General features: G+C 47.5%; 3 protein-coding genes across 3 annotated transcripts in view; 2 read left to right on the forward strand and 1 right to left on the reverse strand.

Annotated features, from left to right (window-relative positions):
* LOC143804259 (nuclear valosin-containing protein-like) overlaps positions 1-1,285 on the reverse strand; it is a 29,307-nt gene extending 28,022 nt beyond the window's left edge. The window contains exon 1 of the mRNA XM_077282183.1: positions 1,106-1,285. The gene's annotated coding sequence lies outside the window, so the exon portion shown is untranslated. The remainder of the gene's footprint in view (positions 1-1,105) is intronic.
* Positions 1-1,547, forward strand: part of LOC143804261 (protein cornichon homolog 4-like) — a 37,251-nt gene extending 35,704 nt beyond the window's left edge. Inside the window, exon 3 of the mRNA XM_077282186.1 lies at positions 1,325-1,547. Coding sequence (XP_077138301.1) covers positions 1,325-1,429 — 105 coding nt within the window. The 3' untranslated portion in view covers positions 1,430-1,547. The remainder of the gene's footprint in view (positions 1-1,324) is intronic.
* LOC143804260 (protein cornichon homolog 4) lies at positions 1,477-21,770 on the forward strand. The gene is made up of 5 exons (XM_077282185.1): positions 1,477-1,616; positions 6,286-6,354; positions 8,666-8,778; positions 10,475-10,615; positions 20,974-21,770. The coding sequence occupies exons 1-5, from the start codon at positions 1,548-1,550 to the stop codon at positions 20,999-21,001; spliced, it is 420 nt and encodes a 139-aa protein (XP_077138300.1). The 5' UTR covers positions 1,477-1,547; the 3' UTR covers positions 21,002-21,770.
* Positions 21,771-27,295: the final 5,525 nt, after the last annotated feature.

Raw genomic sequence — 27,295 nt, forward strand, 5'->3', positions numbered from 1 at the left:
AGCGCTATCACTAGGAGTCGTCACCAGGCACTATCACTAGTGGCCATAACCAGGAGCTATCACTAGGGGCCGTCACCAGGAGCTATCACTAGGGGCCATCACCAGGAGCTATCACTAGGGGTCATCACCAGGAGCTATCACTAGGGGCCATCACCAGGAGCTATCACTAGGGGTCATCACCAGGAGCTATCACTAGGGGCCATCACCAGGAGCTATCACTAGGGGTCGTCACCAGGCGCTATCACTAGGGGCCATCACCAGGAGCTATCACTAGGGGCCATCACCAGGAGCTATCACTAGGGGTCATCACCAGGAGCTATCACTAGGGGTCATCACCAGGAGCTATCACTAGGGGCCATCACCAGGAGCCATCACTAGGGGTCGTCACCAGGCGCTATCACTAGGGGCCGTCACCAGGCGCTGTCACTAGGGGCCGTCACCAGGAGCTATCACTAGCGGTCATCACCAGGCGCCATCACTAGGGGTCATCACTAGGCGCTATCATTAGGGGCCGTCACCAGGAGCTATCACTAGGGGCCATCACCAGGCGCTATCACTAGGGGCCATCACCAGGCGCCATCACTAGGGGTCGTCACCAGGCGCCATCACTAGGGGTCGTCACCAGGCGCTATCATTAGGGGCCGTCACCAGACGCTGTCACTAGTGGCCATAACCAGGAGCTATCGCTAGGGGCCATCACCAGGCGCCATCACTAGGGGTCGTCACCAGGCGCTATCATTAGGGGCCGTCACCAGGCGCCATCACTAGGGGTCGTCACCAGGCGCTATCATTAGGGGCCGTCACCAGGCGCTATCATTAGGGGCCGTCACCAGGCGCTATCATTAGGGGCCGTCACCAGGAGCTATCACTAGGGGTCATCACAAGGCGCTATCATTAGGGGCCGTCACCAGGAGCTATCACTAGGGGTCATCACAAGGCGCTATCATTAGGGGCCGTCACCAGGAGCTATCACTAGGGGCCGTCACCAGCCGCTATCACTAAGGGCCGTCACCAGGTGCTATCACCAGGGGCCATCACTAGGTGCCATCACAAGGAGCCCTACACACCTGAAAATAATTCTAGACTAATGAGGAGACGTACTCACACAACAGAAACTTGTTTCTTACAGCAACCAATCAAAACCTTCCTTTCATGGTCAGAAGCCTTTTGGAAAAATGTAAGCAGCCACCTAATTGGACAAGTCTTGTAATCTCCCTATACCCTTCCATCACAGACTTTTACCCGTCAGCCATAGCTCAGTGTCTTCCTCATCCATATAATCCTCTTCCCCTCCCTAAATTTTTAGTTTTTTAATCCCATTCAGGAACCAGAACATCGAAGTCACGTGATCGTTACGGCTTCAAACGCCTTCGAAAAATTGTCCCTAGTCGGCTTCCGTAACGTCCCGTGTCATGTGATGGTGCTCTGAAAAGGGGTCATGTGAAAGAACTCCGTGTCCCAGGATGCCCCGCGGCTCCCTGGGTCACGTGCGCACATGAGGGCGCGGCGGATTGGTGATTTGTGCGGAGAGTGCTGGCGGCGGCAGGATGGAGGCCGCGCTCTTCATCTTCGCCCTCATTGATTGCTGCGCCCTCATCTTCCTGGCCGTCTACTTTGTATCCTTTGTCCGCGTCTTCTCCTCAGGACTCCGGGGGCGCCGCCATGTTATTCCAAGAGGTGGGCATGGGGGCTGCTGGCAGTGAGGGGGTTACACGCAGGGAGGCGATGATGGGGGTCGTCATTCTTGTGTCTTCACTGTTTGTATCACCTATGTGTCTGACGGCCTTAAAGGGGTTGTCCAGATCCATGTGACTGCAGGTTAAAGGGGTTTTCTTGGCTAATGTAGGGTTAAACTGGGACACACTGTGGAACTGGCTGATACATTGTACCGAACCCTCAGTGCAGGGGATCTCTGCAGACATGTACTCAGTGCTGGGGCCGAGGGGCCGCCTGACAGTCCCAGAGGTGCTGATCTCCTGGGGGAATGTGCAGCGACCCCCGTCCTTGTCTCCTGGGAACAGAGAAGGGCGAACCCCAAACTGTCCCCATAAAGCTGCAGATACAATTGTCCTCAATGTCCTGTGCTGAAGATTAAGATTTCCCGTCACTGGAGCTGAGGGTCCGAGGCCGCCCCCAATAATAGCCCATAGTATTATCCTCCTCCACCATCTGTACAGGGGGCACAATGCAGTCAGGGGGTAACGTCCTCCTGGAATCACCAAACCCAGACTCCTCCAAGTGTGACTCTGCACTTATGGGGTCAGCAGAGCGGTGGTGACTTATCTGCCCTCTGGTCCTCAGCAATCAGCCCCCCGCTCTGTAACATTACGGGGTCTCCACTAATAATGTCACTCACCAGTGATGGGGGAAGAAATGTCATGGACGGACTTGTTACCCCGGTGGCTCCTATTACAGGACCTCGTTGGTATCGGTGGGCTCTGCACCACTGGCCACTCTGTCATGTGATAGTAAAGCAAGATAACATGGCGGGGGGCCGGAGGATATACACTGCACGGTGAGGGGGGCTGGAGGATATATACTGCACTGTGAGGGGGGGAGGGGGCGGAGGATATATACTGCACTGTGAGGGGGCTGAAGGTAAAATGGAATTCAATAATTGTTACCCAATACATTGTACGTATTACATATATATAACCAGATTTAGATATATCATAACAGGACACATCCTCTATATACTGCACCACACGGACACATCCTCTATATACTGCACCACACGGGACACATCCTCTATATACTGCACCACACGGACACATCCTCTATATACTGCACCACACGGGACACATCCTCTATATACTGCACCACACGGGACACATCCTCTATATACTGCACCACACGGGACACATCCTCTATATACTACACCACACGGGACACATCCTCTATATACTGCACCACACGGGACACATCCTCTATATACTGCACCACACGGGACACATCCTCTATGTACTACACCACACGGGACACATCCTCTATATACTACACCACACGGGACACATCCTCTATATACTACACCACACGGGACACATCCTCTATATACTACACCACACGGGACACATCCGCTATATACTACACCACACGGGACACATCCTCTATATACTGCACCACACGGGACACATCCTCTATATACTGCACCACACGGACACATCCTCTATATACTGCACCACACGGGACACATCCTCTATATACTGCACCACACGGGACACATCCTCTATATACTGCACCACACGGGACACATCCTCTATATACTGCACCACACGGGACACATCCTCTATATACTGCACCACACGGGACACATCCTCTATATACTGCACCACGCGGGACACATCCTCTATATACTGCACCACGCGGGACACATCCTCTATATACTGCACCACGCGGGACACATCCTCTATATACTGCACCACGCGGGACACATCCTCTATATACTGCACCACGCGGGACACATCCTCTATATACTGCACCACGCGGGACACATCCTCTATATACTGCACCACGCGGGACACATCCTCTATATACTGCACCACGCGGGACACATCCTCTATATACTGCACCACGCGGGACACATCCTCTATATACTGCACCACGCGGGACACATCCTCTATATACTGCACCACGCGGGACACATCCTCTATATACTGCACCACGCGGGACACATCCTCTATATACTGCACCACGCGGGACACATCCTCTATATACTGCACCACGCGGGACACATCCTCTATATACTGCACCACGCGGGACACATCCTCTATATACTGCACCACGCGGGACACATCCTCTATATACTGCACCACGCGGGACACATCCTCTATATACTGCACCACGCGGGACACATCCTCTATATACTGCACCACGCGGGACACATCCTCTATATACTGCACCACGCGGGACACATCCTCTATATACTGCACCACGCGGGACACATCCTCTATATACTGCACCACGCGGGACACATCCTCTATATACTGCACCACGCGGGACACATCCTCTATATACTGCACCACGCGGGACACATCCTCTATATACTGCACCACGCGGGACACATCCTCTATATACTGCACCACGCGGGACACATCCTCTATATACTGCACCACGCGGGACACATCCTCTATATACTGCACCACGCGGGACACATCCTCTATATACTGCACCACGCGGGACACATCCTCTATATACTGCACCACGCGGGACACATCCTCTATATACTGCACCACGCGGGACACATCCTCTATATACTGCACCACGCGGGACACATCCTCTATATACTGCACCACGCGGGACACATCCTCTATATACTGCACCACGCGGGACACATCCTCCATATACTGCACCACGCGGGACACATCCTCCATATACTGCACTACGCGGGACACATCCTCTATATACTGCACCACACATCCTCTATATACTGCACCACGCGGGACACATCCTCTATATACTGCACCACGCGGGACACATCCTCTATATACTGCACCACACCGGACACATCCTCTATATAGTACCGCAGACATATCAGTCATTACACTGCTCAAAAAAAAAATAAAGGGAACACTAAAATCCCACATCCTAGATATCATTGAATAATACATAACAATTATCAATGTAAATCACAACTAATATCCCACTGAGGTCTGGAGTTGGAATGATGCTCAAAATCAAAGTGGAAAATCAAATTAAAGGCTGATCCAACTTCAGTGGAAATGCCTCAAGACAAGGAAATGATGCTCATTATTGTTTGTGGCCTCCACGTGCCTGTATGACCTCCCTACAATGCCTGGGCATGCTCCTGATGAGGTGGCGGATGGTCTCCTGAGGGATCTCCTCCCAGACCTGGACGAAAGCATCCGCCAACTCCTGGACAGTCTGTGGTGCAACGTGACGGTGGTGGATGGAGCAAGACATTATGACCCAGATGTGTTCTATCGGATTCAGGTGTGGGGAACGTTCGGGCCAGTCCATAGTTTCAATGCCTTTATCTTGCAGGAACTGCTGACACACTCCAGTCACATGAGGTCTGGCATAGTCCTGCATTAGGAGGAACCCAGGGCCAACCGCACCAGTATATGGTCTCACAAGGGTCTGAGGATCTCATCTCGGTACCTAATGGCAGTCAGGCTTCCTCTGGCGAGCACATGGAGGGCTGTGCGGCCCTCCAAAGAAATGCCACCCCACACCATTACTGACCCACTGCCAAAACCGGTCATGGGATGTTGCAGGCAGCAGAGCACTCTCCACGGCGTCTCCAGAACCTGTCACGCCTGTCACATGTGCTCAGCGTGAACCTGCTCTCATCTGTGAAGAGGACAGGGCGCCAATCCTGGTGTTCTGTGGCAAATGCCAGGCATCCTGCACGGTGATGGACTGTGAGTACAACCCTCATCTGTGGACATCGGGCACTCAGACCATCCTCATGGAGTTGGTTTCTAACTGTTTGTGCAGACACATGCACATTTGCGGCCTGCTGGAGGTCATTTTGCAGGGCTCTGGCAGTGTTCCTCCATAAAGGCGGAGGTAGCGGTCCTGCTGCTGGGTTGTTGCCCTCCTACGGCCCCCTCCACATCTCCTGGTGCACTGGCCTGTCTCCTGGTAGCGCCTCTGGACACTACGCTGACACACAGCAAACCTTGCCACAGCTCGCATTGATGTGCCATCCTGGATGAGCTGCACTACCTGAGCCACTTGTGTGGGTTGTAGAGTCCGTCTCATTCTACCACGAGTGTGAAAGCACAACCAACATTCAAAAGGGACCAAAACATCAGCCAGAAAGCATTGGTACTGAGATGTGGTCTGTGGCCCCCACCTGCAGAACCACTGCTTTATTGATGGGGTCTTGATAATTGCCAATAATTTCCATCTGTTGTCTATTCCATTTGCACAAGAGCATATGAAATCGATTGTCAATCAGTGTTGCTTCCTAAGTGGAAAGTTTGATTTCACAGAAGTTTGATCTACTTGGAGTTATATTCTGTTGTTTGTGTTCCCTTTATTTTTTGAGCAGTGTATATATCCCTACACTATAACACTTGGGGGGAGCAGCTTTCTACATTAGTGATGGGTCTGTGGTTTCTGTTCCTAGAGATGAATATTGTGACTTGTTGGTCTCGGTCTCCATGTGTGAACGCTTCTCTTTGCTGATGGTTTCCTTTATCCGTTAGTGCACTTGTTGGTGCAGTATCGCCGTCCTGTCACCGCTGCATCTTGCACAATCCTCTGTCTGTACTTTGCACATATCGGCCACATAATATTTTCCTTATCGCTGGATCCCAGATAATTACCCTCTCAGACTTAGAATGTGACTACATCAATGCCCGCTCCTGCTGCTCCAAGCTGAACAAGGTGGGTGGCTTTATCTATTACTACTTCATTGTCTGATTGCCATGTGTGTCCCATGTTTATTATCAGGGTGATATCTGGTACGTGACTCTCCGCTGAGCCCCATGTTATAGACAGTTTACAGAAACTAGTTTGCTTTCTACATACATTTACCCTGTATTATTGTTCAGAGCTGCGCTCACTATTAGCACAGGATCAGTAATGTAATGTATGTACACAGTGACTGCACCAGCAGAATAGTGAGTGCAGCTCTGGGGTATAATACAGGATGTAACTCAGGATCAGTACAGGATCAGTAATGTATGTGCACAGTGACTGCACCAGCAGAATAGTGAGTGCAGCTCTGGAGTATAATACAGGATGTAACTCAGGATCAGTAATGTATGTACACAGTGACTGCACCAGCAGAATAGTGAGTGCAGCTCTGGGGTATAATACAGGATGTAACTCAGGATCAGTAATGTAATGTATGTACACAGTGACTGCACCAGCAGAATAGTGAGTGCAGCTCTGGAGTATAATACAGGAGGTAACTCAGGATCAGTAATGAAATGTATGTACACAGTGACTGCACCAGCAGAATAGTGAGTGCAGCTCTGGGGTATAATACAGGATGTAACTCAGGATCAGTAATGTAATGTATGTACACAGTGACTGCACCAGCAGAATAGTGAGTGCAGCTCTGGAGTATAATACAGGATGTAACTCAGGATCAGTAATGTAATGTATGTACACAGTGACTGCTCCAGCAGAATAGTGAGTGCAGCTCTGGGGTTTAATACAGGAGGTAACTTAGGATCAGTAATGTATATACACAGTGACTGCACCAGCAGAATAGTGAGTGCAGCTCTGGAGTATAATACAGGATGTAACTCAGGATCAGTAATGTAATGTATGTACATAGTAACTGCACCATCAGAATAGTGAGTGCAGCTCTGGAGTATAATACAGGATGTAACTCAGGATCAGTAATGTAATGTATGTACACAGTGACTGCACCAGCAGAATAGTGAGTGCAGCTCTGGAGTATAATACAGGATGTAACTCAGGATCAGTAATGTAATGTGTGTACACAGTGACTGCACCAGCAGAATAGTGAGTGCAGCTCTGGGGTATAATACAGGATGTATCTCAGGATCAGTAATGTAATGTATGTACACAGTGACTGCACCAGCAGAATAGTGAGTGCAGCTCTGGAGTATAATACAGGATGTAACTCAGGATCAGTAATGTAATGTATGTACACAGTGACTGCACCAGCAGAATAGTGAGTGCAGCTCTGGAGTATAATACAGGATGTAACTCAGGATCAGTAATGTAATGTATGTACATAGTGACTGCACCAGCAGAATAGTGAGTGCAGCTCTGGGGTATAATACAGGATGTAACTCAGGATCAGTAATGTAATGTATGTACACAGTGACTGCACCAGCAGAATAGTGAGTGCAGCTCTGGGTTATAATACAGGATGTAACTCAGGATCAGTAATGTAATGTGTGTACACAGTGACTGCACCAGCAGAATAGTGAGTGCAGCTCTGGAGTATAATACAGGATGTAACTCAGGATCAGTAATGTAATGTGTGTACACAGTGACTGCACCAGCAGAATAGTGAGTGCAGCTCTGGAGTATAATACAGGATGTAACTCAGGATCAGTAATGTAATGTGTGTACACAGTGACTGCACCAGCAGAATAGTGAGTGCAGCTCTGGAGTATAATACAGGATGTAACTCAGGATCAGTAATGTAATGTATGTACACAGTGACTGCACCAGCAGAATAGTGAGTGCAGCTCTGGGGTATAATACAGGATGTAACTCAGGATCAGTAATGTAATGTATGTACACAGTGACTGTAGCAGCAGAATAGTGAGTGCAGCTCTGAGGTATAATACAGGATGTAAAGCAGGATCAGTAATGTAATGTATGTACACAGTGACTGCACCAGCAGAATAGTGAGTGCAGCTCTGGGGTATAATACAGGATGTAACTCAGGATCAGTAATGTATGTACACAGTGAAGTTTACATATGAATGACAGCAAGCAGATATCTTTTAAAATGATGGAAAATTAATCTATATTCTAGTGGAAAATGTTATGACTTCAAATTGTTCAAGAAGAAAATGTCTTTGTCAGTGTAATTAATAGTTGGAGAAGCAGCGGGTTGGTTGTTGCATATGACATTGGTGGCGATCTGTGGCTGTTGTACTACAGCTCTGAATATGCAGCAGCTGGAGGGAGAGGGCAGTCTGGAGAATAAGGTCTTATTGCTTTGTATTGTCCATATTGACCCCAAGCACTTGTCTCCCGGCAGTGGGTGGTCCCGGAGCTCGTCGGTCACACCCTGGTGTCTGTATTAATGCTCGTGTCCTTGCACTGGTTCATCTTCCTCTTAAATTTACCTGTGGCAGTGTGGAACATCTACCGGTGAGTACGCCCCGCTCTGGGTAGACTGGTGATAGATGGATATGTTATATTGACTGGCGTATAAACCCCATTTTATTAGGAGCCACATTTAAAGCATACTGGTATTACAGATAACCTTTCAGAACAAGCTGGCCTCTGTTCACCAGTTTCTCCCCTTGCAGACTCCATCTCAACTATTCAGTTGTCTCTGAGATGGTGGGTGGTGACTACCTGCTATAATGTCTCCCATACACTGCATACACAGACATGATGGATTCCTGCTCTTCTTTCTCTATGTGCCACATGTTCAAAAGATGCAGCAGGGAGGACATTATTCAGGGGTTCTGTCCTGTGTAGCTGTGAATCCGCACAGGATGAGATAAAACATACCGTAATAGAAAGTATCTACATGGAGAACATAATACAGCAGTGCAGCTCTGAATCCAGCAATGGGAGAGATGAAACACATACTAGAAAGCCGCATGGAAAGCATTATATAGCAGTGCTGAGCAGTGCAGCTGTGAATCCAGCAATGGGATGAGATAAAAACATACCAGAAAGTAGCAGCCTGGATGGCATTATATAGCAGTACTGAGCAGTGTAGCTGTGAATCCAGCAATGGGATGAGATAAAAACATACCAGAAAGTAGCAGCCTGGATGGCATTATATAGCAGTACTGAGCAGTGTAGCTGTGAATCCAGCAATGGGATGAGATAAAAACATTCCAGAAAGTAGCCTGGATGGCATTATATAGCAGTACTGAGCAGTGTAGCTGTGAATCCAGCAATGGTATGAGATAAAAACATATTAGAAAGTAGCAGCATGGATGGCATTATATAGCAGTACTGAGCAGTGCAACTGTGAATCCAGCAATGGGATGAGAGAAAAACATACCAGAATATAGCAGCATGGATGGCATTATATAGCAGTACTGAGCAGTGCAGCTGTGAATCCAGCAATGGGATGAGATAAAAACATACCAAAAAGTAGCAGCCTGGATGGCAATATATAGCCGTACTGAGCAGTGTAGCTGTGAATCCTGTATTGTTGTGATATAAAGTGCTACAATGCAGAATCAGTCTATTCTACCTCGCTCTCATCTCCTCACCCCCTTCCTGTTTCCATAGACTTCAGTAGGCAGCTGTAATCTGATTTCTCAGAAGTGCAGAAAAAGTCAGATTTCTCTGATAAGTTGTTACAAAGTTTCTTGTATTGTTTTATGCAATGTTTACTGGACGATGCAGCCATTTAAGGAACTTTCCTCTTGCTATAGTTAAAAAAAACAAAACCGAGTAATGGATACCTGACTGCACGTCCTCGTCCATCCTTACTATGCGGCCCCTTTAATTTTTGCATATGGGACGTGCATGAGACCAGCAGAATATAGCGAGTCGTGTGAATACCTTTTAGTATTCTCATTATTTATCCATTTACATTTTAGTTTTTCAGACATAAAGCTCCAAATCCTCTGCGAGCACAAGGTCGGCATTGCTGATAATATTCTAGGAGGAGCTCGGGGCATTGGAGATTGTCATCCTTGAGCTCCCCCTAGTGGTGGCAGCAGACTTTTATAATGTCACTCCGTCTGTGCAGGAGATTTGGAGCTATGTGTCCGAATTGTTGATACAAAATTGTATTAATATATTTTCAATACATTGTTTCTTTTAAAAATAATAATACTTGTAACACTTTTTTTTTTTTTTTTTTTTCATGCAGGTTCATCATGGTGCCAAGTGGAAATTTGGGAGTCTTTGATCCAACAGAAATTCACAACCGAGGACAACTAAAGTCTCACATGAAAGAGGCCATGATCAAACTAGGATTCCATCTACTGTGCTTCTTCATTTACCTGTACAGGTCAGTGTCCGAGCTTCTGTATCCAGATTTCACAGGGTAAAGTTTCTCTGACGTTGAGATGTAGGCCCACACCTCTTCACGACGTATGACATATATTTACGTCACATGTGTCCCTGAATTTGATGTGGGCTGCAAAACTGAGCCCACAACTTTCCCCACACATGACTGATTTAGTTATCCATCATGTGCCTTTAACAGCTGCACGTGGATCGGAAGATCCACCCGCAAGCTGTTGACCAGCTAAATCCCTCTGTCAACACGCGCTGGCCATTAGTGCGTCATTCTTGCTGCCAGTTAGTGCCCCTGTCACGTGATCGTAGGGTGCTGATGGGTTATTATTTACAGCTGGGGGTCTCAGAAGACCTCCGTGCCTGTCATTATGACACTCCTGTGGACGCCAGCCCGCGGCCGGCGTTCATCGCAGATCATGATTTTTGCTATACATAGCAGAGCTGAAGCCTTGCCATGTATAGCGCAGGCAATTGGACAAATCACAGCTTCAAGTCCCCTAAGGGGACTATTTACATGCAGTAAAAATTGAGGAAAAAAAGCTTTAAAAAATGTGAAAAAATAAAACAAGTTCAAATTACTTCCCTTTTGCCCCATTGAAAATAAAATCCCCCCAAAACCGCATATTTGGTATCGCTGTGTTCAGAAACGTCCGATCTATCAAAATATAAAGTAAATTAATCCAATCAGTAACGAGAAAAAAAAATCAAACCGCCAGAATTACGTTATTTTGGCTTCTGCAAAATTGCAATAAAACAGAATAAGGCGATCAAGACATTGTATCTACCCCAAAATGGGATCAGTAAAAACATCAGATCAAGGTGCAAAAAATAAACCCTCACCGATCCCCAGACCCCAAAAAATGGAGACCCTGCGGATCCCTGAAAATGGCAACGCAAGCAAAAATGTTGTGATTTTGTTTCACCACTTAAATAAAAAAATAATCTATATATGATTAGTATCTCCATACTTGTACTGACCTGGGGAATGGTATTGCCTGGTCGCTTTTACCATATAGTGAACCTGGTGAATAAACAAAATAATAAAAAACCTCAAAAAACAATTGTGGAATTGCACTTTTTTGGGAAAAAAATGGTCCTATTTTTCAGTGCCCTTCGTGGTAAAATCAATAACGTTGTTCCAAAGTACAACTGATCTCGCAATAAACAATGCTTTGTGAGCGGAATTCCAGATGTTTTAGTCCAATTCATCAATTGTGACTTTTTTAAAAAAAGTAACAAAATTCGGCACAATTTCAATGCAGTCACCAGTCACTCCCCTGGTGTATTTTTTTTTTTTTTTTTAAAAGCACAATAAAATTTGGGCGCAATCTATGCGATTTTTTTCCAAAAGATTGCCAAACCGTGCAAGATGAGAAGAGTCTTTGACTTGGCGCCAAATTCGTGAATCGCATGGCCCATTTTGATGAATTTGAAGATGGCAAGTAATGCCACAAGACAAAAAGGAAAGTGACTTAAAAAAAAAAACCGGGTATCTCGAAACCCCCAGCCCCACACGCCCAATCCATAAATCTGGGCTAAAATCTCTAAAAATTAATGGCGTGCAGCCTCCCTCCACCATCGGGGACCATGACGTTACATGGGCGCAGCATACACTTATACAGTGGAGAAAATAAGTATTTGATAAACTGCTGATTTTGCAAGTTTTTCCACCTGCAAAGAATGGAGAGGTCTGTAATTTTTATCGTATGTACACTTCACCTGTGCAGACAATCACATTGTATGATTTTTGCCTAATTAATTTGCATTTTATTGCATGAAATAAGTATTTGATACATTAGAAAAACAGAGTTTAATATTTGGCACAGAAACCTTTGTTTGCAATTATAGAGGTCAGATGTTTCCTGTAGTTCTTGACCAGGTTTGCACATACTGCAGCAGAGATTTTGGCCCCCTCCTCCATACAGATCTTCTCCAGATCTTTCAGGTTTTAGGGCTCTCGCTTAACATTGAGTTTCGGCTCCCTCCAAAGATTTTCTACTGGATTTGGGTCTAAACACTGGCTAGGCCACTCCAGAACCTTGAAATGCTTCTTATGGAGCTGCTGCTTAGTTGCCCTGGCTGTGGTTTCGGGTCATTGTCATGCTGGAAGACCCAGCCATGACCTATCTTTCAATGCTCTTACTGAGGGAAGGAGGTTGTTGGCCAAAATCTTGCGATACATGACCCCATCCGTCTTGCCTTCAATAGGATGCAGTCATTCTCTCCCCTTTCCATAAAAACACCCCCAAAGTATGATGTTTCCCCCACCATGCTTCACTGTTGGGATGGTGTTTTTGCAGTTTTTCTCATCCTTCTTCCTCCAAAAATGGCGAGTGGAGTCGATACCAAAAAGTTTTATTTCCAGGACGTCCATCATGACTGCACACAAGGAGGTAGTTCTTCTCACCCTCTAGGTTAAAAGCCCCCACCCTCAGGCCGGCCTCACACTTGGCGTAAGACAATACGCCACGTATTATACGGCCGTAATACGGAGAAATGTTCCCAAAATATTGATCCGTAGTCAGGGTGTCTCAGCGTATTTTGCGCATGGCATCCTCCGTATGTAATCCGTATGGCATCTGTACTGCGAGATTTTCGCGCAGGCTTGCAAAACCGACATCTAATGGATTTATGTGCTCAAATGTTCGGGAAAACATATATACAGTGTATATATATATATATATATATATATATATATATATATATATATATATATATATATATATATATATATATATATATATATATTCTGTATTTAGATTTCATTCAGCGTGATATCTGTGAACAGCTGGTAATTCAATTACCGGCTTTTCATTTCTCCTGCACAAACCCGACAGGATATGAGACATGGTTTACATACAGTAAACCATCTCATATCCCCTTTTTTTTTTGCATATTCCACACTACTAATGTTAGTAGTGTGTATGTGCAAAATTTCAGCGCTGTAGCTGCTGAAATAAAGGGTTAAATTGCGGAAAAAAATTGGCGTGGGCTCCCGCGCAATTTTCTCTGCCAGAATGGTAAAGCCAGTGACTGAGGGCAGATATTAATAGCCAGGAGAGGGTCCATGGTTATTGGCCCCCCGTGGCTAAAAACATCTGCCCCCAGCCACCCCAGAAAAGGCACATCTGGAAGATGCGCCTATTCTGGCACTTGGCCACTCTCTTCCCACTCCCTGTAGCGGTGGGATATGGGGTAATGAAGGGTTAATGCCACCTTGCTATTGTAAGGTGACATTAAGCCAGATTAATAATGGAGAGGCGTCAATTATGACACCTATCCATTATTAATCCAATTGTTGGAAAGGGTTAAAAAACACACACACACACATGATTTAAAAGTAGTTTAATGAAATAAACACAGCGGTTGTTGTAATAATTTATTGTTCTCTCAATCCATCAGGAACACCCTCGCTTGGAAAAATAATAAACGCACAAGATACATACCTTCTGGTGAACCGTCTCGTCCCACGAAGTAATCCATCTGAAGGGGTTAACTAATATTACAGGCAGGAGCCCTGCAAATGCAGCTGTGCTCCGTGCCTGTAATCCCCGGCGAATGAATGAAATGTAGGTCATTGACCTACATTTCCTTCAGTCGCGGTGATGCGCCCCCTGGTGGATGTCCTCATATGACCTGGAGCGTGGGAAAAAGTTCCCAGGCTGCAGTTCATGAGAACATCCACCAGAGGGCGCCTCACCGCGACTCAATGTAAGTATAGATCACTCTGCTTTCCTTTCAGCACCCGGGGATTACAGGCACGAGCGAGTGGTTTATCGCAGCTCCTGCCTGTAATATTAGTTAACCCCTTCAGATGGATTACTTCGTGGGACGAGACGGTTCACCAGAAGGTATGTATCTTGTGCGTTTATTATTTTTCCAAGCGAGGGTGTTCCTGATGGATTGAGAGAACAATAAATTATTACAACAACCGCTGTGTTTATTTCATTAAACTACTTTTAAATCATGTGTGTGTGTGTTTTTTAACCATTTCGTACTATTGGATTAATAATGGATAGGTGTCATAATTGACGCCTCTCCATTATTAATCTGGCTTAATGTCACCTTCCAATAGCAAGGTGGCATTAACCCTTCATTACCCCATATCCCACCGCTACAGGGAGTGGGAAGAGAGTGGCCAAGTGCCAGAATAGGCGCATCTTCCAGATGTGCCTTTTCTGGGGTGTCTGGGGGCAGATGTTTTTAGCCACGGGGGGGCCAATAACCATGGACCCTCTCTAGGCTGTTAATATCTGCCCTCAGTCACTGGCTTTACCATTCTGGCGGAGAAAATTGCGCGGGAGCCCACGCCAATTTTTTCCGCCCTTTAACCCTTTATTTCAGCAGCTACAGCGCTTAAATTTTGCACATACACACTACTAACATTAGTAGTGTGGAATATGCAAAAAAAAGGGGATATGAGATGGTTTACTGTATGTAATCATGTCTCATATCCTGTCGGGTTTGTGCAGGAGAAATGAAAAGCCGGCAATTGAATTACCGGCTTTTCACTAACACCGCTGCGTATTTCTCACAAGTCACACTGCAGGTCCGTGTGGAATCCGTATTTTTCTCGCCCCCATAGACTTTCATTAGCGATTTTTTTTGCGCAATACGCTGACAAACGCAGCATGCTGCGATTTTGTACGGCCGTAGAAAGCCGTATAATACTGAACCGTAATATACGGCTAATAGGAGCAGCCCCATTGAGAATAATTGTGCCGTTTATTTTGCGAGTTTTACGGACGTAATTTCTGCGCTCTTACGTCCGTAAAACTCGCTAGTGTGAGGCCGGCCTCAGTGTTTTTCCGATCACTAGCAGGACAGACGCAGGAGAGAAAAAGCATCAGCCTGAAGGATTTACCTGGGAGCTCGGGAAAATCGAGGGGATCCATCTCTTCCCTTCTCCCTGTGAAGAGGCTCCAGGCTGATACCTCACTGGGTAGGGGGCCCTCAGCCAGGGCAGTAGAGCGTGAAGTGGCTCCTGGCTTTCACCGCTTCCCTGTGTAGCTGGCTCTTGACATAACGCTGCAAATTTTCCCCTGGACGCACATCCGGTGGGGTGCACAGCATGCGTTTCAGGGTGGACTGTATATCCGGTTTAGAGGCACCCAGGGCTCTCTGCCGAAGCACTTCCTGTTTGAAGGGGAAACATTGATGAAAAGCCAGAAGATGTGCGGCTTGTAATACTAAACTACCAGAGGCACATAAGAAACAGCTATGTGCGGAGTCCATCATGTAAATCCAAAAAGAGGAACAAACCTCATTTATGGCCAACATGAGATCCATGATCTGGGAGGAAGTACAAAGAACGGTCTCCAGTCTTGTTCCCCCTCAAACGTTCAGGGCTAATCCCATCATAAGCGAGCTAGATGGGGAAATGGAGGAATCTGCAGAAGAGGGGGACCTGGGTCTGGAAGGTGAAGAGGTTATGCCTCAGATCCCCCTCAGAGGAGCTAAAAAAGTATTTCTCATTTGAGAACACTGATGATTTATTATTTGCAGTACAGAATGCCATGAAAGTTTTGGAGACTCTGGTGGCTCACACAATACAGGACGAGGTGTTTGTTGGGCTGAGAACTCAGAGGAACAGTGTTCCCAGTCTACAAACAGATCAGGACCATGATCATGGAGGCATGAGAAGATGCAGAAAAGAGACTTGTCATTCCCAGAGACTTCAGATCCTGTCTCTCCTTTGATCCAGAAGAAGTCAAGGTTTGGGAAGAGAACCCATAAATTGACATTACTATTGCTAGAGTGGCAAGGAAGACCTCAGTCAATCCCCTTTGAAGACTCTTCATGTCTCTGGGATACCATGGATAGAAAAGCAAAGGGGTTGCTAAGAAGAGCCTGGGAGGCATCATCCGCCACCATCAAAGCCAACATAGCCTTCACCTCCGTAACCAGGTCCATGTGCTAATGGATTGGCTTATTAACGTCTCCGTTCAAATCCAATGTTCCCAGAGAGGTTGTACTAGAGTCCCTTCCCATGCTAAAAGAAAAGGCAACAGGGTTCAAGGTTTGCAGTCAGAAGCAACGTACTTTCTAACTTAGCTAGGAGGGCCATCGGGTTAAAAATCTGGTCGGGGGATAGTCATTGTGTTAGATGAGATACTTGAAAGGGCTTCCGACAATAAAAAAGGTTTTCCAGAGGAAGAGGCTGAAGAGAGATCATTCTTTTCGGATGTCCCGTCTGTCCCAAAGACAAGAATTCAAAGGGAAAAGTAAAACGAGAAAGTGGAGCTACCTCAAGGGAGGTAAGGGGTAGAGGCACCCAGTTTAGTTCAGGCCCACCAGGAAGACCCTGAGGCCAGGATTGTAGGGGGGCAGTCTTCGATTCTTTCTCAGATGGCCTGCCAACCCCTCTGTATTGGTGGATTCTACATACTGTAGGGGAAGGCTACAGGATAGAATGTAATCAGCCCACTCCGGAAAAGTTTTTGTCTAACCATCCCCCAATCTCCAACCTCCCTAAAAAGACTCTTAGGGGGACAGATATCGACTGGAGCAGTCATTTCAGTACCCTATTCGGAAATAGTCCAGGTACACTATTCCAGTCTCTTCTCTATAACAAAAAAATCCTCAGGAAAGTATCGTACCATTATAAATCTAAAGTCCCTAAACCAGTGGGTCAGGTACAGAAAGTTACAAATGGAGAGTGTGCTCCTTAGATCTAAAGGATGCATATTCTTATGTGGCCATCCATCCCGCCTGTCAACGGTTCCTGATGTCTGCCTTAGAGCATTGGGAGTTAATCCGCCACTTTCAGTTCTGTTGCCTTCTGTTCAGTCCATCCTCGGATAGTTACAAAACTAATGACTGAGGTGGTTGCTTTTTTGAGGAAGAATGGGATAATTATCGTCCCATACTTGGACGATCTTCTCTTGGTGGCAAACTCTTGTGCATCATCTTAATTATCAACTCTATCCTCGCTCTAATAAATCTAGACTGGTTAATCAATTTTGGAGAAATCGAGTTTAAACCCAGACAAGCTAAAGGTTTTTCTGGTAGTTCTCCTAGAAGACTCCCATCTCAGAACATCTTTTCTGCCCCCGATTTTAAAAATAGAAGAGGAAGTCAAAAACAAGAGTTCGATCCTTCCAAGGAGAAAAGCAAGTATCAATAAGATGCGCAGTGAGGATTTTGGGATTGACTACATCCTGCATCCCAAGCCCACCCGAGAGGTTTGCAGGAAGCAATTCTAACGGCATGGAACAGACAAGCGTCTGGACTAGACAGGAAGATTATTAGAACTACAAAACTTAAGACTTCACTACAAAAACTCCAGAAAAGGATTCTTTCCCCGTGCATCCCGAGTTACTACCGATACAAGTAAGCTAGGTTGGAGAGCTGAAGTAGATCATCAATAAAGTCAAAGGGACTTTGCTTAAGATCATCCAACTACGGAGAGCTAAGAGCGGTATAAGAGACGTATCAGAAGCGCCAGGACCATCTTGAAGGTCAACATGTAAAAATCCTATCAGACAATGTTGCAGCGGTCTCCTTTGTCCGTCCTCGGGGAGGTCAGAAAGGTCAGCTTCTGCGGGATCTAGCCTTGCAGATCTTTCGGTGGATGGAAAGTACTGTGCTTTCTATTTCAGCAGTCCAGCCGAAAGGCTCTCAGAACAAGATTGCAGAATTCCTCAGCAAGAAAAGACGGTATGGTCCTCCGAATGTTGATTTTTAAATACAAGTGTTCCAACAACTGGCCAAGCGTTGGGTTGTCCCTTGGGAAGACCTGTTTGCAACCCAGAAAAATCCTAAAGTGGAAAATTTCTTCTCAATGAATACAGAGGACAATGCGGAAGTCTCAGAAATGGCACCAAGATCTACGATTTGCATTCTTTTCCATTAATTCCAATAGCCCTGAGGAAAATCCAGGAAGATTGGGCTCCAGTAATACTGGTCGACCCTTTCTGGAGTTGGTTTTCACGGTTACATGACTCTAGAGGATCCCCACTTCCCCTTCCAGAGAGACACAACCTTCTGTCTCGGGGTCCCCTTCTACATCAGGATATACCTCTACTGCACCTGACAGCCTGGATCTTGAGAGACAAATGTTAATGTCTCAGTGTCTGATCGGATGAGGCAAGTAGAAAACCGGTAACTTATGCTACTTATTCTAAAACTTGGGAGAAGTTTTGCTCTCATGTTGAAGAATACATTATGGACTCCTCCCACCCAGACATTCCCAAGATCCTAGCATTTCTTCAGCTGGGATTTGGAAAGTGGTTAAGACCTAGTACTCTGAGAGTCCAGATCTCCGCTCTGTGCCCCTTCTTGGACTATCCGCTGGCAAACCATCCCTGGGTTGCTAGGTTCTCTAAAGTGATCAGCAGACTAAGGCCCACAGTTAGAAAGTCAGTACACCGTGGGATCTAAACTTGGTGCTAAATTCTCTATGTAGATCTACCTTAAAACCCAGGAAGACGTCTACTTCAGATTGATTTCCATGAAGACAACTTTCCTGATAGCAGTCACTTCAGAAAAGAAAGTTGGAGAGATCCAGGCCCCGTCAGGGAGGGATCCCTATCTTCACATTCTAAAGGATCGCATAGTGCTTAATTTTGACCCGACTATTCTTCCGAAGGCGATATCCAGTGTAAACCTACATCAGGAGATCATTCTACCTTCCTTTTGCCAGAACCCAAGGAACGAAAGAAAGAAATTGTTTCATTCGCTGGATGTGAGACAATCGGTTATACGTTACGTGAAAGCCATGGAAGTTTGAAAACAAGACTCACACCTCTTTGTTCAGTTCTCACGCAAGAACAAAGGCAAGGAGACCTCAAAAGCAACTTTAGATGGTTCACATTCACCATTTCCATGGCATATGAATCAGATGGGAGCACACAAACCAGAGGGCATTAAAGCATCCAACGTGAGCAACCTCGCGGAAAGGGCACGAGTCTGTGGACCAGATCTGTAAGGCCGCAGCCTGGTCTAGCATAAACGCCTGCTGTAAACACTACAAGCTGGACATACCAGGCCAGTACTTAGCCTATGGAAGCAAAGTCCTTCAGGCAGTGGTCCCACCCTAGAATCCATGTATTTGGTGTTTCTCCTGGTGTGCTGTCATGAGGGACTTCCTGGAAAAGTAGTAATTGGTCCTACCAGTAATTGTATTTCCAGGAGTCCACCATGACAGCACCCTTACCTGAATTCCTTGTACTTGTGTGCAGTTAACATTTGTGTGAGAGACTTCAATAAATTTAAGTAGCATCCATCCGGGCGTGGTAATTGGTAAAACACTGAGCGTGAGGTGGACCTTCTGGTGTGCTGTCATGATGGACTCCTAGAAATACAATTACTGGTAGGACTAATTCCTACTTTTTGGTCTCATCTGACCACATGACCTTCTCCCATGCCTCCTCTGGATCATCCAGATGGTCATTGGCGAACTTCAAACCGGCCCGGACATGTGCTGGTGTGAGCAGGAGGACCTTATGTGCCTGCAGGGTTTTAATCCATGACGGCGTAGTGTTACTAACAGTCATGTTTGAGACAGTGATCTCGGCTCTATTCAGGTCATTGACCAGGTAGGGCCTAACGTGTAGTTCTGGGCTGATTCCTAAACTTTTTCCGACTCCTCTTTACTCCCATGAGGTGAGATCTTGCATGGAGTGCCAGACCAAGAAAGATTGACAGCCATCTTGTGTTTCTTCCATTTTCTAATAATTGTGTTGTCTTCTCACCAAACTTCCTGCCTATTGTCCTGTAGCCCATCCCAGCCTTGTGCAGGTCTATTATTTTGTCACTGGTGTCCTTAGACAGCTCTGAATGTGTGGACAGGTGACTTTTATACAGGTAATGAGTCCAAATAGGTGCAATTAATACAGGTAATGAGTGCAGAGTAGGAGGCTTCTTAACGAAACACTACAGGTCTGTGAGAGCCAGAATTCTTGCTGGTTGGTAGGTGATCAAATACTTTAATTGCATTTTATTGCATGAAATATTTGTACAATAATGTGACTTTCTGTTTTTATTTTTAGATTCTCTCACAATTGAAGTGTACCTAAAATAAAATTTGCAGATGGGAAAACTTGCAAAATTGGCAGTGGATCAAATACTTATTGTCCCCACTGTATGTGTGTATTCTTATGCTGCCTCATTTAGGCCTCGATCCGTACAATAGAGCAATCACCCGTCATTACAGCGTCGCCTTTCTAATGATGACTCAGGCTATATGGCGAAACGTGCGTATGCTTCTATACCCTTACACTGTACATACACATATACTGACCTCAGGACTACAGCTCGTATGTAGGCTTTGCCGTATAGCCTGGCACAGATACGCCAGGACTTCTGGAGATTAAATCTTCACTTGTATTTTTTTTGTCTTTTCAGCATGATTTTGGCTCTAATAAACAACTGAGATCCATCGACACAAAAATCAGCCGCCGACCTTCAAACGTGTGGGGAGCCAAGAAAGAACAAGAAGGGTTAACGAGATGTGGCACTCGGTGAAGTGTGCAGTATTTTTTTCTTATTTTGAACTCCATAATTATTTTTTTGCTGTATTTTTAACAAAAATTTTTTTTTTTCCCAAAGCAGAAAACTCTTTGCTTTTGGGGGGGGGGGAAATCTGTGACGAGTCCATTGGCCTCATGTATAAAAGTTAATTAAAAAAAAAAAAAAGTTTCCTAAAGTAGCCAATCACAGTGCAGCTTTCCTTGGTCTAGGACAGATGAAAGACGTGATCAGACTGGTTGTTTTGTGCCTCTACAATTTTTTTTTTTCTTTTTTTATATATAAATCGTGATGGCTTCTTGTACTTTCACTTCTTTCTCGCCATTTTTATTTGGAGCACTGAATTCCATGGCGCACCAGCATTCAAGGGGTTGAGGTTGCACTGGAAAATGACCCTCTGGTCCCAGAGATGTTTACAGACCAAACTTCTGACTCTCCAGTTATTGCAGAAAATTACAAGACGCGGCATGATGGGAGTTGTAGTTTTGCAAGAGCCGTGGGTTGACGATCGGTGGACGATGGAGTTGGTAAAGCAATAGGACAATGCTGCACTTTGTAAACTCTTTATTTCTTTGGAGAGAGTAATTTTGGAAGATTTCGGGGTTCTTAAGGTGATTTTGTACTGTTATGATTGGGGTCGTATTTGCTTTCCATTAAAGTTGACCTGTCCGTGGGATCTGCCTCTCGGTGTGTCGCGTCATCACTGTCTTATGAAGCAACCGCTGCCGGCTATATTCACATGGAGCAGAAAGCTCTGTCTGCAGCAAGTGGATGGGAGTCGTAGAAATCGCTGCAAGAAATGTGCGGAGTATATATTATCTGTTGTGCACGAGAAGAATACGTCTGCTCCTCCTGTGTATGCTAATGTCAAATACTATAACTATATATTTATATTATTGGGCTCCACGTCTTAATCACTAAACTCCGGCCCCCCTGCTATGTCGTCTGCCTTTACAACCATGTGACAGAACGGCCGGGGGTGCAGAGCCCACCGATACCAGCGCGATCCTGTAATGGGAGCCGCCGGGGTAACAAGTCCCTCCGTAACATTTCTCCCTCCTGAATCTTCCTTCATCTCTGGTGAGTGATATTGAAAGGAACCTCAGCGACGAAGTGGAGACCCTGTAATGTTAGAGGGGGGTGGACAGAGTGCCGAGAGCAGAAAAGTCATCACCCCTCTGCTGCCTCCATAACTAGAGTCCAGACCTCCTGTTATACCATCAGCACAAACACTGCTCCCCCGCCGCTGGGAGCTTCATGGCCGAGCAGCTGCATGCAGCCGTACATCACCAAGCACAAGGCCAAGCGTCAGATGGAGTGGTGTAAAGCCGCCACCACTGGACTCTGGAGGAGACGGGTTCTGTGCAGTGACGGATCGCACTTCTCTATCTGCGTTTGATGGACAACGTTACCCCCCTGACTGCATCGTGCCCCCGTACAGATGATGGAGGATAATGCTATGGGCTGTTATCAGGGGGCGGCCTCAGTCTCTTAGTTTCCGTGAAATCTTCACTCAAGACATTGTGGATAATTGTATTTTCAGCTTTGTGGGAACAGTTTGGGGTTCACCGTTTTCTGTTCCCCATGACTGTGCCCAGCGCACAAGCTCCATACAGACATGGGGGAGAACATGAGCGGCCGCACAGAATCCGGACCCCAGCCCCATCCAAGAACAGATTGTGAGCCCCCCAACATCAGGGTCTGACCCCACAAATGTTCCTCTAGGTGAAGCTTGCCACAGACGCCTCCAAAATCTCATAGAAATCCTTTCCAGAAGAGCAAGAGCTGTTATATCTGCAGAGGAGCCGACTCCATATTATATCTAAAGATGAAGACGGGGAGGTCAGAAAAGCCCCTGGGAGGTGAATGTGGAGGGGGCACATACTACGGACCACATAGTGTATGTACACAGTGAGTGCAGCTCTGGGGTATAATACAGGAGGTAACTCAGGATCAGTAATGTATGTACACAGTGACTGCACCAGCAGAATAGTGAGTGCAGCTCTGGGGTATAATACAGGATGTAACTCGGGATCAGTAATGTAATGTATGTACACAGTGCCTGCACCAGCAGAATAGTGAGTGCAGCTCTGGAGGATAATACAGGATGTAACTCAGGATCAGTAATGTAATGTATGTACACAGTGACTGCACCAGCAGAATTGTGAGTGCAGCTCTGGGGTATAATACAGGAGGTAACTCAGGATCAGTAATGTAATGTATGTACACAGTGACTGCACCAGCAGAATAGTGAGAGCAGCTCTGGGGTATAATACAGGATGTAACTCAGGATCAGTAATGTATGTACACAGTGACTGCACCAGCAGAATAGTGAGTGCAGCTCTGGAGTATAATACAGGATGTAACTCAGGATCCGTAATGTAATGTATGTACACAGTGACTGCACCAGCAGGATAGTGGGTGCAGCTCTGGAGTATAATACAGGATGTAACTCAGGATCAGTAATGTAATGTATGTACACAGTGACTGCACCAGCAGAATAGTGAGTGCAGCTCTGGGGTATAATGCAGGAGGTAACTCAGGATCAGTAATGTAATGTATGTACACAGTGACTGCACCAGCAGAATAGTGAATGCAGCTCTGGGGTATAATACAGGATATAACTCAGGATCAGTAATGTAATGTATGTACACAGTGTCTGCTCCAGCAGGATAGTGAGTGCAGCTCTGGGGTATAATACAGGATGTAACTCAGGATCAGTAATGTAATGTATGTACACAGTGTCTGCTCCAGCAGGATAGTGGGTGCAGCTCTGCTCAGCTGCTGCTCACTGTGTTGATTGTGGGTGTGGTCGCTGCTGAACCTGCTGTGTGCTCCTGAGCTCCTGAGAACCACCACCTCTCCACCCGGGGACCTGCTCTCTCTCTTACCCAGGGAGTGAGTGGGTTTCCTGGGATGAATGAGGGGGCCAAGTCCCAGGCTTCTGCTTCCCGGACCAGGCTGGCGGGGGGCAGAAGGAACCAGCAACCAGTCTGCACATCAGAGGATTCGGGGGTGAGACGCTCCACCAGGAGTCGCAGCAATGTGGCTCCTACTCCCCCCAGGTCTGCAGAGACCCAGAGAAGCCGCAAGGCTTCCATGGAGGAGAAGCCTGCTAGCGCACAGGATGACGGCCCTTCCGGAGGAAAGCTGAGTGCTCACGGAAGTGAGGCCGACCTCACTGAGGAGGGTTGGGCGCTGCAGAGACCCCGGGAGTCTGTGTCTGTGTCCACCTATGCCTCCCGGGTCATGAGCCACCTTCGTGAGTATGAAGAAGCGAGTAAGACCCTGAGAAGGCTCCGGGAGGAGCTGCGCTGCACAAGCGCAAAAGCTGCAGGCGCCTCCAGACCCAGGAAGACGCAATTCCAGGCTGAGGTAAAGAGGCTGAAGCTGGAAATTAATGACCTAGAGGTAAGAAAAGCCTTTATCCAAGAAAAAAGTGGACCATTTAAAGAAAAATTGCAAAATGAAGACCGATTCAGAGAAATGGCTGATAACAGAGAGCAAAGGCAGATAGGGCTGCAGCCTGGGAGCCAGGTGGATGATGATGATGAGAAGGAGGATGACCAGCAGAAAGCCCCACCTGGCAGCCTGCTTTGTCACTTACAGGCCACGTGCAGCGAGCTCCCTGCTGGACAGGCGACAATGACATCTCGTCGCAGTTCTGCTGGCTCTGGGGAGGACAGTGACAACATCGGCCAGGGAGGGGCACTAATGGCAGAGATCAAGCTCCTGGAGTCCCCAGTGTGCCTTCAGAACTTCCATCTTGGTGATGATTTGCCAGAGGAGGCACCTGGGGGCCACAAGAAAAAGGTAAAGAAGATCAAACCTAAGCTCCAGGAAGCGGTAAGCTATGTGTATGCCCCCCTCCCTGTACCCCGAGTCGGCTGCAGGGTCAGCTCGCTGTATAAGCCCCGTTGCCCAGCCCAGCCCGGGTTCTGCTGTGGATCCGGTGCAAAGGCGCGGGGAGACTACAAAGCAATGTAGTGAGGCGCAGAGCTCCGTCTCTGCTTGTAGTAGCGGGGACGTAGCAGCAGGTGCATCAGCCGAGAGGCTGGACAGTGAGGGCGGCCCGGCGGGGGGCGAAAAATCAGGCCACGATACTGTGGTGCGCTCCCCAGTGGGAGGGGGGAGCAGCCCGGTGTCAGGGGCAGCTCCGGTAGCCTCGGTGCCCCTGAATGCTGTTGCCGCTGATCACTTAGTTGAGAAGCGGCGGCAGTGTGAGGGGGTTACCGGGGCTGGGCGTTCCGGTCCTCCCACCAAAGTCCTGTTCTGTGTTGGCGCCGCTGGTCAACAAGATCCTGATGCTAAGGATCAGCGGTGCCTCACAGCAGCTAAAGATCAACGGCGCCTGGTAGCAACCATGAAGCAGCGGAAAATATCAACTGATGATGCGGAGGGCACACATAAAACCAGGGGTGAGGTCACCTCCAGTTCTGTGGAGGAGACTCAGCCCCTTGTGCCTGATGATGCGGAGGCCAAAATGTCACCCCCTGTTGTCACTGGTCCAGCAGGAGTGAATGTGGTGGGTATGGATGAGGAAAACTTTGTCTAGTGGTGTGGTTGCTGGTTTGGTGGAGGGTGAGGAGGTTATGGAGGTGGGTAATGGTGATGCTGTTGGTGTGGATGTGGTCACTGGTCCGGTTGCCCCCCCCGGTGGTGGCAGCACCTGTCAGAAGTTATGCCGCTGTCACCTCCGGGGGAAATAGGGCGTCCTCCTCGTCTCTGGGCTCTGGGGACGGCATGTTGCAACAGCGTCTCCTGGAGGCTCTAAAGAGGGGAGAGAGATCACTAATGGTAGAGGGTCGAGAGGTTGATCTATCCTTCTGGATAGAGAGGCATGGCCTCGGGGCCTTCCGAGAGCAAAGAGGGGGGGATACAGTGTGGTCCCTCCCAACAGCCGGGCCGGGTAGTGTGCGTAGGAATGTGGTCCGTCTTCGGTGGAGGGGCAGTGATGCGTGTCCTCCAAGGTCGATGGTTGTGGAGCTCCTGCTGAGGATGGGCTTCAAGGCGATTGACATCTACGCCTTGATACATCCCTATTCCACACCTGAGTTTGATGTCAGCTTTGTTCGTCCGGAGGGGCTTGAACTTTTCTGGTCGAACTATGAGTTGGCAAAAAATGAGCCTGGCTGGCGAGACTTTGCCGTTCAGGCGGTGTCTCGCCAAAATCAAGTCAAGAAAGTGACCGTGATGACATGTAACGAGTCGCTTTCTTGTTATGACATCATGACGTGGCTTGGCCGGTATGGAGAGGTAGTGGAGATGCCAAAGAAAAACCGTGACGAGTTTGGTATCTGGTCAGGGGCCTGGACGTTTGTGGTAAAACTTAAGCGTTCAGGTGGTACGGTTGCCCACATACCATCATCTGCCTTCCTGGGTAGGGATCGTATCCTGGTCTTCTACCAGGGGCAACCGAAGCTCTGTCACAGGTGCGGCGACCCCACACACTTCAGCGCAAACTGCACTGTGCAGAAGTGTGCATTGTGTGGGGATGTCGGCCATCTTGCTGCATCTTGTGTGGAGATTAGGTGCCACCTGTGTGGTGAGTTAGGTCACCCATTCAGCCGTTGTCCTCGCTCCTTCGCTAACGCAGTCGTGACCCCGGTGGGAGGAAGCCGTGAGGCTGATTCTGCTGGGGAAGGGACGCAAGGGTGAGGGAGCTGAGGGGCCAAGGAAGAAAAGCAATAAAAAGACGCCTGCCCAGCTAAGGCGTCTAGACAAGCGCAGACAGGATAGGGAGCTGGGCGAGCCTCGGGCTACTGGGGCGGCCCCTGTCCTGGATGCCAGTCTTGCTGCTGAGGCCCCAAGGGATGATGAGTTGGATGAGGAGGTCAGGAGGATCCACAGGGAGGAAAGTGCCACTGCCTCAGAGTCCTCCCATTATGAAAGTATGGATGAGGATAATAGGCAGTGGCTAGAGGACAAGCGTAAGCTCGGCACCAAAAAGAAAAGAAAGAAGGGAGATAAAAAATCTTCTCCCGCTCTGACCAAGGTACCTAAGGAAGGAAGAACCGACTCCCCTCTGGTTGGTCTTTCTAACCGGTTCCAAGCCCTTGAAAACATCTCTTCCTCTGAGGAGGAAGCTGAGGGTGAGGTTCTGGCTTCGGCGGGGCTCACAGGGGGCGCCGAGTCTCCTCCTTCTGGGAACGTAAGATCCTTGGAGTGAGGGACTGGCCCAGAGTCCGGAGACGAGGAC

This window comes from Ranitomeya variabilis, chromosome 2, assembly GCF_051348905.1.
Source record: "Ranitomeya variabilis isolate aRanVar5 chromosome 2, aRanVar5.hap1, whole genome shotgun sequence".
Taxonomy (NCBI): Eukaryota; Metazoa; Chordata; class Amphibia; order Anura; family Dendrobatidae; genus Ranitomeya; species Ranitomeya variabilis.